Here is a 12,364-nt window from a genome sequence, read left to right on the forward strand (position 1 = left end):
GCACGCAATATCTGAGATTCCAGTCCAGTACCACTGCACCACCATCTCCACAAATGCATTAAGTATTTGCATATTAGGTGTGTATTTTTACAATATCCTTACTCTCAGTTACTTCAAATTGAAAGTGAATGCATGTTTTTACATCATCGGTGTGCCTATTCTTGATATCCTGAATCAACTCTTTCCAGGTCTCTGAAAATAAAAGTTCTGAAGCATCCACTAAGGAATGCACATAGGATCACTTGGTTCCTGTGGTTAGTTTATTTGTGGGAAAATCTTTGTCCTTGAATTGATTCCTAGCAGCACAATAGGATAACAATCTTCACTCCATTGTAGCACCATTTGTTGATATTGCAAGATATCATTCCAGTCAAGAATTCGGTATATTTGATAGGCTTCAAAATATCAATAAAATTACAAGAGACAATATTTTGAAGCCCACCTGCATGACTACTTACTTTCAATTCTGCTTCTTCTTCAATAATTTCCAAAATTCCATCACATATTAAGTCCAATTCATCCAAAAATTATCCAATAGATATATCCCACATTAAGGTCACATACTTATCAAATCTATGCCTACAGGCCTAAAATTGATTTCCCCTCCTGCATGCTCAATCTCAATACCAGTTCCTTCAAAGGAATCAATCCAATTTACCTTGCAAACTCATCGACTCTTAAATTCGAAAGGGTGACATTTGATCCTCGCCTCACCTTACCTCTGCAAACTGTGCTCTTTGATTCTGCCTTAGAGATGTTAATCTAATCAACAGGAGTTAAAGTTGTTGAATTAGGATCCTATACAGTCATCTGACAACAGAAAAGAGAAACAGTAGCCTTGCTCACATTCTCAGCACATCCTCCACGATTAGGCTTTTTACAAAGATCCTCTTCTCGACAGGAAATCCCATCACCCTCGTAGCCATTCTTACATACACATCTGCAAGAACATTAAATTAAGAAATGATTTCCAATAAATACTGTCTGATCATTCAAGTAATTCTTAACAATTAGTTTAGAAACTGGAAGACAAGAACAAGGGCAGATAATCTATATTTCTGAGCAGGAGTTTCTCTAGACATGAGTATAAATCACACAGTAGAGGTAATAATGACTGTTTATAATTCCACTTTGTGAGACTCTACTCTGAAAATGTAGCCTCACTGAACTTGCTTTATAATATTTAGCTGCTCATGTAGCATCTCTTTAAGACATTAACCATTGCTCAAGAATTGCCTAAAGGGAAGTGAAGCAAATTAATGCATCATGCGGTCAATTAAAAACTTATTACACTTGCCATTGGATAGTTCTCTAAACTGATAGCAGCTTGGCTCCTTTTCACAGAAGAATGTCAGATTATCTAAAGAAAATCATTTGGACTTTTAAAACAATATTTTTTCATGGAATGTAGGCAATGCTTGCAAGGCCAGCATTTGTTAGCCACGCTGCTAAGAAGTCAGTTCCAGGATATAATTTTCAGTCAGAATGGCATATGGTCTGGAAAGGAATTTGCAGCCCCTGGCATTTCCATGCTTTTGCTGTCCTTCTAGCTAGTAGAGGTTGTGGTTTTGAAAAGTGCTGTTGAATGAGCCTTGATAAGTTTGTTGCAGTGTATCTTGCATTTAATATACATTGCTGCCACTTCGCATTGCTGATGAAGGCAGTGAATGTTCATGGTGATGCTTGGGCTGCCAATCAAATAGGCTGCTTTGTCCTGGACAGCATCAAACATCTTGAGTGTTGCTGGAACCACATCCATCCATGCAAGCGGAGAGTATTCTATCTCCCGCTTGCAGATAAATGCATCGGCTTTGGGAAGTCAGAAAGTGAATTAACACAGAATTCCCAACCTAAGACCTGCTCTTGTAGCCACAGTATTTACATGGCTAGTTCACTTCAGCTTCTTATCAATGCTAACCCATAGAATGTTGGTAATAAGGGAATCAGCAATAGTAATGCCATTGCACATCAAGGGGAGATTTGATTCTCCCTTGTTGGGAGATGGGCATCATCTGGCAATGTGTAGTAAATTTTATTTTTTATTTTTCAGCCTAAAACTGACTGTTGTCCAGGTCTTGTTGCATATTGGCATCATGTTACTGCAGGTTTGGGGACATCTGAATGGTACTGAATAATCATCAGTAAATGTATCCATTTCTGACCTTAGGATGAGATAAAGATCATTGAAGAAGTAGCCGATAATGGTTGGGCCTAAGATTCTACCCTGGCAACTCTTGCGCTGATGTCCTGGAGCAGAGATGAATAACTTCCAACAACTAAGCCATTTTCCTTTAACACAAGTCATTGGAGAGTTTTCCATTAATTCTCATTGACTCTAGTTTTGCTAGTGCAAAACTTGATATCATGCTCAGTCAATACTATCTAATGTGAGGGTGTCACTCTTTCCTCCCACATTAAGTTCAGTTCTTACATTAGTGTTTGGATCAAAAGTTCAGGAGCTGTGGTTTTGGCGAAACACAAACAGAAATAAGTGAGTAAGTTATAGCTGTCTAATTGCTACTTCTAATTGATAACTCCTTCTACTGTTTGCAAATGATCAAGAGGAGGCTGATAAAGTAATAATTGGCAGATTGGCGTGATCCTTCTTTTTGTGGCCAGGGCATTTCAGGACAATCTTCCATATTGTTGAGTAGATGCCAGTCAGTACGACTGCCTAAATATCATCAAGGCCCATAGTTCTTGCAGTACCTAGTGCCTTCAGCAATTCTTAGATATCACTTGGATTGAATTGAACTGGCTGAAAATTGTTATCTCAGATGTTGGGGACTTCCACAGAAAGCCAAGTTGGATCATTCACTTGGCATATCTGGCTGAAGATAATTGCAAATCCCTAAGCTTTTCCTTTTATCCTAAACTGCTGTGCACCCCCTTCATTAAGGATGGGGATGTTTATGGAGGTTCCACCTTCTGTTTAATTGCCAACTACAATTCATAACTGGATAGTGGAGCTTTGATCTGATCTGATAGTTATGGGATTACTTAGCTTTTTCTATTGTTGGCTGCTTTTACATTTTGGTATGCAATTAGTCAATGTTGTAGCACAGGTTGAAGTCTAATATTTTGGTACACAAGTGCTGCTTTGGCATACTCTCCTACATTCTTAACTGAGCCAGGATCGATCCTTTGACTAGTTGTTGGTGATAGAGTTAGTGATATGCTGGGCCATGAGGTTACATATTGTGGTTGACAGACCATAGTACCTCATAAGTACCAATTTTAAGCAGTTCTGGGTCTATTTCATCTAGCACAATATAGTAATGCCACAAAACACAATGGATGGTACACTCAGTGTAAAGTTAGGTGGGGGTCATTGTTTTCTAAACAAGATGCAGAGGTCATTATTACCAACAATCTCATAGACAAATGCATCCAGTAGGTTGGTGAGGACAAGGTCTAGTAGGTTTTACTCTGTTCTTATTTCCCCAGGTCCATTCAGCTTTACCCTCTTGACATAGCTAGCTCTATTAGTAGTGGTGTTACTCAGCCCCACTCTTATTAATAAACATTTGAAGTCTATCTCTCAGAGCACATTCTGTGTCCTTATTAGACACAGTGCTTCCTCTGTGTGGTTTTCAACATGGAGGAATGTTGATTAATCAGTGTAGGAGGGTGGTAGGTGATAATCAGGAGGCGATTTATTGCCAATGTTTCACTCAATGCTATGAGACTTCATGGGAGTCTGGAGTCAATGCTGATTCAAACTGCAGTCAACTGTGCCACTGCTATTGGTCTGCCTTGCTAGTGAAACAGGACATATCCAGGAATGATGTTGGTGGAGTCTGGGACATTTGCTTTAAGGTATAATTCTGGGAGTATGATTATGTCAAGCTGTTGCTTGAGTAATCTGTGTGAAAGCTTTCACAATTCCGGCAGAAGCCTCCAAATATTATTAAGGAGAACTTTTGGAGGGTTGACAGGATGCTGTTCTGTTATTGTTTCCTGTGCGTAAGTTCACATGAGGTGGTTTGCCCAATTTTGTTTCTTTCTGACTTTTCTATCGCGTTTGATACAATTGCCAGTCAATGGATAGCATAGACAAGATGCCAGGTCTTAACTGTTCTGTTAACATTTTCATGTTCCATCAATTTGATATCAAATGTATATCAATCGTGGGTAACTGTAAGCAACACTTTGATTTAACTTTACCACATGTTCTTTTACGTGTTAAAACTTCTGCTCATTAACTTAGCTCTATTAAATTGCATTTGGCGCAGGTAGTTCAATTGTTTATCAAAAGAGTATAAAGGGACATTTACTGAAATAGTGGTGAGGAACATTAGACATTATGTACATGGTAACATGGCACATGGTAACATTTCACACCGTGAATAAATCTAAGCTGAATAAGAATTAGCTCCAGCTCCATCTTTCACCAGTTCGATAATAGGAGTAAAATGTTACGTGCAGTAATAACAGCAATTATTTCAGTATTAATAAAATAATATAATACATTTTCATATTATATTAACCGGTACTGTGTGTTAAAGATGCCAAATAAAGTTTTTGGCTAACACATCAACAAGGATGTACAATTGCCAAGTTTTTAAAAAATGTTTTAGAAAGAATTTGAGTTTTGGTTTGAGTCCCATCTCCTCTGTTCATATTTAACTCTAATTTTAAGTTTTATTTTTCCTCAGAACTTTAGTTCTAATTTCTAGTAGTTCTAGGGGATTACTTTGGGAACACTGATCACGATTCCATAAGTTTTAGAACACTTATGGACAAAGACAAGAGTGGTCCAAAAGGAAGAGTTTAAATTGGGGGAAGGTCAATTATACCAAGATTCGGCAGGAGCTGAGGAATGTAGATTGGGAGCAGCTGTTTGAAGGAAAATCCACATTCGATATGTGGGAGACTTTTAAAGGGAGGTTGATTAGAGTTCAGGAGATTTCTATTCCTGTGAAAATGAGGGATAGAAATGGCAAGATTAGGGAACCATGGATTACAGGTGAAATTGTGAGACTAGCTAAGAGGAAAAAGGATGCATACATAAAGTCTCGGTGACTGAAGACAGACAAAGCTTTGGAAGAATATCAGGAATGTAGGACCAATCTGAAATGAGGAATTAAGAGGGCTAAAAGGGGTCATGAGATTTCCTTAGCGAGCAGGGTTAAGAAAAACCCCAAAGCCTTTTATTCAGATATAAGGAGCAAGAGGTAACTAGGGAAAGGGTTGGCCCACCCAAGGACACTGGAAGAAAGGTATGAGTGGAGTCAGAGAAAACAGGTGAGACTCTTAATGAGTACTTTGCATCGGTATTCACCGAGGAGAGGGACATGGTGGATGTTGAGGTTAAGGATAGATCTTTAATTACTCTCGGTTAAGTTGGCATAAGGAGAGAGGATGTGTTGCGTATTTGAAAAGGCATTAAGGTGGACAAATCCCCAGGTCTATCCATGTGATCTATCCCAGGTTACTGAGGGAAGCGAGAGAGGAAATAGCTGGGGCTTTAACAGATATCTTTACAGCATCCTTGAACATGGGGGAGGTCCCAGAGGACACTGGAGAATTGCTAATGTTGTCCCTTTATTTAAGAAGGGTAGCAGGGATAATCCAGATAATTACAACCTGTGAGCCTGATGTCAGTAGTAGGGAAGCTACTGGAGAAGATACTAAGGGATAATATATATACCTATTTGGAAAAAAAATGGGTTTATTAGTGATAGGCAGCATGGTTTTGTGCAGGGAAGGTCATGTCTTACAAACCTAATAGAATTCTTTGAAGAGGTGACAAAGTTGATTGATGAAGGAATGGATGTAAATGATATATACATGGACTTTAGTAAGGCGTTTGATACGGTAGCCTATGATAGGCTGATGAAGAAGGTGAAGTCACATGGGGTCCAGGGTGTTCTAGCTGGATTGATAGAGAACCGGTGGGACAACAGGAGACAGAGAGTAGTAGTGGAAAGGAGCTTCTCAAAATGGAGACCTGTGACCAGTGGTGTCCTACAGGGATCTGTGCTGGGACCACTGTTGTTTGTGATATACATAAATGATTTGGAGGAAGGTGTAGGTTGCCTCATTAGCAAGTTTACAGATGACACTAAGATTGGTGGAGTAGCAGACAGTGAAGGAGACTGTCAGAGAATACAGCAGAATATAGATAGATTGGAGAGTTGGGCAGAGAAATGGCAGATGGCGTTCAATCCAGACAAATGCAAGGTGATGCATTTTGGAAGATGCAATTCAAGAACAAACTATACAGTAAATGGAAAAGTTCTGGGAAAATTGTACAGAGAGATCTGGGTGTTCAGGCTCATTGTACCCTGAAGGTGGCAACGCAGGCCAATAGAGCGGTCAAGAAAGCATACGGCATGTTTTCCTTCATTGGACAGGATATTGAGTACAAGAGTTGGCAGGTCACGTTACAGTTGTACAAGATTTCGGCCACATTTGGAAAACTGTATACAGTTCTGTTCACCACATTACCAAAAGGATGTGGATGCTTTGGAGAGGGTGCAGAGGAGGTTCACCAGGATGTTGCCTGATATGGAGAGTGCTAGCTATGAGGAAAGGTTGAGTAGATTAGGATTATTTTCATTGGAAAGAAGGAGGTTGAAGTGGAATCTGATTGAGGCCTACAAAATCATGAGAGGTGCAGGCAGGGTGGATAGAAAGAAACTTTTTCCCGGAGTGGAGGACTCAAATACTAGGGGTCACGAGTTCAAAGTGAGAGGGGAAAAGTTTAGGGGAGATATACGTGGAAAGCTCTTCATGCACCACGTGGTGGGTGCCTGAAATATGTTGCTAGCGTAGGTGATAGGGGCAGGAATGATAGCATCATTTAAGATATGTCTATTCAGATACATGAATGGGCAAGGAGCAAAGGGATACAAATCCTTAGAAAATAGACAACAGGTTTAAATAGAGGATTTGGATCGGCACAGGCTTGGAGGGCCGAAGGGCCTGTTCCTGCGCTGTTAGGTCCTTTGTTCTTCTTTGTTCTTCAGTCTAGTTGGTTGCTCTTAGTGGAAGGGAATACAAAAACAACTTAATTGCCAATGTCATACATTCTGTATTTACTTTCTTTAAAGATTCTACACTATTGTAGTTCCAACCAAATTCATGATAATTTAAGAAGCAAGGATGCAGAACTATTTGGAGATTAAGCCTGCCTCCATTTTAGAAACTGCAGAGCTAGTATAAACATAAGTTAAATATATAGTATCATCACTGATGATAGGTGTCATTAAAGCATAAAAAAATTATATAAACATTGCCAGCATAGTTCTGCAGTAAAACAAAATTGTAATGTTGTAGATCTGTCAATGGCAATGTACTTAATTGATTCATACAGTGAATCCACAAAACCAAATAACCATCATTACTGAACCTATTATCTGGTCACGATTTGGCTTGCTGTTTGTTAGGACATTGCTTTGCACATTTCCCACATAACAACTGGTTGTATTTCCAAAATATGTATTTTGACAGCAGCACAAGTTGAAGAAACACTCTATATTAGTGTAAGATTTTCCTTTCTCTATTTTAGTGGCTGAAAATTTTGAAAGGTAATTATTATTTTGAAAGTTGTCACCTGTTTTTCTTACCTGGTACTGCCATTGTCATATTCACATACGGCAAATGCATGACAGAATTGGGATAATCCACTTGGACCACAAGACTCCGTCTCCTTGTCACAGAATGTACCTGTATATCCCTCGGCACAAGTACCAGGCTGACAAATCCCTCCATTTTCAGGTCTGTTATCACAAATTCCATGCAAACAAGGGCAATCTGGAAAGGACATTTATATCAACCACCACAGATATAAATGCAATTTCAACCTCTATGTACTCAGTTGCTTATTCTTTCTTTCCACAAAAAAAGAATATATTTTGTTAATAAAGGTACTGGTGAGATTGTTAAGAAAAAAAAGTGGCAAAAAAAGGCAGCTGTTTAAAGCAGTAGATTACGTTCCAACATACATGAAAGATCAAATTTGCTTTATTGATTTATCATCTTGCTGAGCTGTATGTAGAGCAGAGTCTGCTTCACTATCTTTCCAATAGTTTATTCAGACCTAGTTAACAGAAATCGACTTGGTTGAGTCATGAAAGGCTAATGGAATGCATTACATTGATGTCCCCAATATTTGAGCTTTAGGCATCAAGTACAATGTTCAACAATAACATTCATAAAGCTAGGAAGATTTTTCCCATCAGGGAATAGTATCTGTGGTATTAGTATACAGACAATTTTATAAAACAGCTACTGTAAATTGAAAATGCTAACAAATTCAGTGAAATTGTAAAGCTCTAAGCCTTTGCTGGGTCAAGTCATATTGCTGAAGATCAGAAATGCTGGAGATCACAGTGGGTCAGACAGCATCCATGGAGAGAGAGCAAGCTAATATTTTGAGTCCAGATGACTCTGCATCAGAGCTGATGTAAAGTGTAGAGGAATAGGGGACACTGATCTTAAATAATCAGATCACTTAAGCTGAACTATCAATATCTTTTCTTCACTGGCACCTTCACTCACTACCCCTCAGTGTTTCCCCACCCCCAAACTATAACATAAATGCTGTCCCCTCTACACTTTACTTCAGCTCTGATGAAGAGTCATCTAGACTTGAAATGCTCCATGGACGCTATCTGACCTGCTGTGATCTCCAGCATTTGTTGTTTTCAGTACAGATTCCAGCATCTGCAGTAATTTGTCCCCATTCTAAGACATAGTACTGTCCTGTTGATCAGCTCACTAACCTTAGACGTAGATATTACTCTAGGAGGAAACAAAAAACATTTTATTGCATTTTACTGGCTTGAGATCCATGTCAGATGAGATTTGTGGATTATTTCACAAGTATTCAATGTGTTAGCATTGGAAAGGGTCATCCTTCACCAGAGAATCTTGGAGAATCAGAGGCAGCACAGACATTCTGTGAATACGTCTCCTTATAGTCTACAAGATTACTGGAATTGTTATATTATTCTACCTGACTTAAACTAAACAAAACCACATGCAATATTAACCTCAGCAGAAAACTGCCAAGATTGATGGAATGATGATTGGACACTGCATGATTTCAATCTCCGTTGGGGAGTAATATGGGGTGGGATATAAAATCAATTTGTTGGCTTTCCATCTGGCAGGTTATGTTGTAATGCTGGCATCTAATCCTATAAGTATTGATAATTGATAAAGGTTATGCACTGCTCATGATGTTAACTACAAAACTAAACTGTACACTTAAAAGGTGACAGCAGAATGAATGTGAGTGAAAATTAGATTTGCAAATAGTCATTTGGTGGTATAAAACTTGAGTATTGCTGAAAAAAGATGTTTTGTTGAAGCTTTTGCTGTTATCAAAACATTCCCTTTATACCAGTATAAAGGGAAACAAAATATATGAGAACAGAGTGCTGATTGGTTGGCAAGTGAACTCTGATTGGCAGAGGTATAGAGAATGCACCAGTGGGATGATGACTGCCAAGATTGGTTTACATTTGAACAAAGCAGTTGAATCTGATTGGTCGAGGCAAAACCCTGAGGAGAATTGGCTCAAAAATAAAAGACAGAGGGTGGTGGTGGAGGGTTGTTTTTCAGACTGGAGGCCTGTGACCAGTGGAGTGCCACAAGGATCGTTGCTGGGTCCTCTACTTTTTGTCATTTACATAAATGATTTGGATGCGAGCATAAGAGGTACAGTTAGCAAGTTTGCAGATAACACTAAAATTGGAGGTGTAGTGGACAGTGAAGAGGGTTACCTCAGATTACAAGAGGATCTGGACCAGATTGGCCAATGGGCTAAGAAGTGGCAGATGGAGTTTAATTCCGATAAATGTGAGGTGCTGCATTTTGGGGAAGCAAATCTTAGCACGACTTATACACTTAATGGTAAGGTCCTAGGGAGTGTTGCTGAAGTGCAGGTTCATAGCTCCTTGAAAGTGGAGTCGCACATAGATAGGATGGTGAAGAAGGCATTTGGTATGTTTTCTTTTATTGGTCAAAGTATTGAGTACAAGAGTTGGGGGATCATATTGCGGCTGTACAGGACATTGGTTTTAAGTCACTGTTGGAATATTGCATGCAATTCTGGCCTCCTTCCTATCGGAAAGATGTTGAGAAACTAGAAAGGGTTCAGAAAAGATTTACAAGGATGCTGCCAGGGTTGGAGGATTTGAGCTATAGGGAGAGGCTGAAGAGGCTGGGCTGTTTTCCCTGAAGCGTTGGAAGCTGAGGGGGTGACCTTATAGAGGTTTACAAAATTGAGGGGCAAGGATAGGAGAAATAGGCAAAGTCTTTTCCCTGGGGTTGGGGAGTCCAGAGCTAGAGGGCATAGGTTTAGAGTGAGAGGGAAAAGATATAAGAGACCTGAGGGGCAACCTTTTCACGCAGAGGGTGGTACATGTATGGAATGAGCTGCCAGAGGAAGTGGTGGAGGCTGGTACAATTGAAACATTTAAGAGGCATTTGGATGGGTATATGAATAGGAAGGGTTTGGAGGGATATGGGCCGGGTGCTGGCAGGTGGGACTACATTGGGTTGGGATATCTGCTTGTCATGAACGGGTTGGACCGAAGGGTCTGTTTCCATGCTGTACATCTCTATGACCCTATGATTCTATGAAAGAACCAGGGAATGGCTGTCACCTATTTTACTTAGTTGAAACAAGTGTAGTATGCACAGGTTGCATTTGCAAAGAACAGGACCCTTTGCATTAATCTATCGAGCTTCCAGGCACAAAGTACAGCCTATATAAGCATGCTAGCTGCTACACTTCTGCCAATCAGCATTTTATTCTCATACAGTATAAAATATTGTTTCTGTTAAATTGGTATTCTTGCAAATGTCCTGATGAGGACAAAATGAAATGTTTTAACAAATTGCATCTTTACTCAGCAATATTCAAAATGAATTCCAATATACTGCAAACTCTGTTTCACTGACATCTTATGAACTAACACTCTTAATAAACCAGCAAAAATTGTGTTCCTCAAATACCACAAAGTTTACTGCATTATTGTGATCTCTGCAATGTCCGAGTAGTCTGTTGAAGGTGCAAGTGAGAAGGATCTCCGCTGGTAACTTTTATCTAAACGCAAAGTTGCATTATTTAAATGATTATGCCATAAATAAGGTATAAAAGTGATGTGTATACACTCCTGCATTACATTTCCATTACTTAGTCTGTGTTTTAAAATTGAATATATGGACTTCTTGATTATCTGGAATATTTAATCAACCAGTACACTCCTGGTCCCATAGGTACAAGATAATAAAATGCTTGCTGCACTTTCTCCTTGTAGCAAACCCATATTGACAATGATTGTTGATTTTGTAATTCACTGACCTTGGTCGCAGTTTTCTCCATGTTTGTTATCACCAGAACAAATGTGACAGGCAATTCCTTTAAAACTTGAATAACACTTGCATGAGCCATCTCCTTCGAAACCATCAAGGCACTAAGAACAACAAAATTAATGATTTATTATTGTTAAATTTAGAGATTTCTGTCACTACTGCCACCATAACAGTAACATGCAGTTACATGTGCCTCTTAGGATCGCAAAATACCTCAAGATCCCTTCATAGAGATATGATGACAAGGGACATTGAATTAAAAAAGAGAGATTAGAAAGAGGAAGCAAGAAGTTTGGAAACTTTTGTTGGACTGACAGGAGGGTTTCAAAGAAGGAGATATAAGAATGGGATTGTTTTGAAAGGGATTATGGAATGGAGTCCACATCTGTGAAGACTGGGTCACCAATGATGGAATGAATGGAGAAAAGTGGCACACAAGAGGCCAGAATCAAAGAGCTATGCAATAAATACAGGTTGTATAACTGGATAAGGTTAGACAGAAAATGATTGGCAAAGCCATGCATGGCTAAGAATTTTAATTTTGAGATGGGGTCTGGAAGCCAATGTCAGCTCAGTATGCTGTTAAGGCCTGAGGTATTTCATCAAGCCCTGCGCTTTCTAGTTTGAGCAACGCTGATTGCACACTACAGAGTCTACACCTGACAATGAATCGAGACTGACTATGACGGCAAAATGCTTTGTGATTAAGATTGTCATTGCATTGTTTCAATATAGTTGTCATTTGTCAGCTGGCATTTTTCCCAGGCCCAATCATCTGCCACTCATTTCTCAATGCCTTTCCAATCATCTTAAGAGGCAAGGATGTTTGGTAATGATTGCACAATGTTCAATAACATCCATGAATCATCAGATATTGAAATGGCTCATGTTCATATGCAGCAAGTTCTGGACAACGTCTAGGCTCAGGCTGATAAATGGCAAGTCACATTTGCACCACACAAGGGGGTAGCAAGGATCATCTCCAACAAGACAGAATCTAACAATGTAGGTCAAAGGCTGGGAATTCTGC

The 12,364-nt window shown here is 39.3% G+C and overlaps 1 protein-coding gene across 2 annotated transcripts in view; it reads right to left on the minus strand.

Moving 5' to 3' along the window:
* Positions 1–12,364, minus strand: part of stab1 (stabilin 1) — a 282,900-nt gene that overhangs the window by 156,700 nt on the left and 113,836 nt on the right. For both annotated transcript variants that reach the window (XM_072582082.1, XM_072582081.1), the window contains exons 22-24: positions 11,324–11,435; positions 7,575–7,761; positions 847–940 (exon numbers count right to left, since the gene is read on the minus strand). In XM_072582082.1, coding sequence (XP_072438183.1) covers positions 847–940; positions 7,575–7,761; positions 11,324–11,435 — 393 coding nt within the window. The remainder of the gene's footprint in view (positions 1–846; positions 941–7,574; positions 7,762–11,323; positions 11,436–12,364) is intronic.

This window comes from Chiloscyllium punctatum, chromosome 12 (assembly GCF_047496795.1).
Source record: "Chiloscyllium punctatum isolate Juve2018m chromosome 12, sChiPun1.3, whole genome shotgun sequence".
Classification (NCBI taxonomy): Eukaryota; Metazoa; Chordata; class Chondrichthyes; order Orectolobiformes; family Hemiscylliidae; genus Chiloscyllium; species Chiloscyllium punctatum.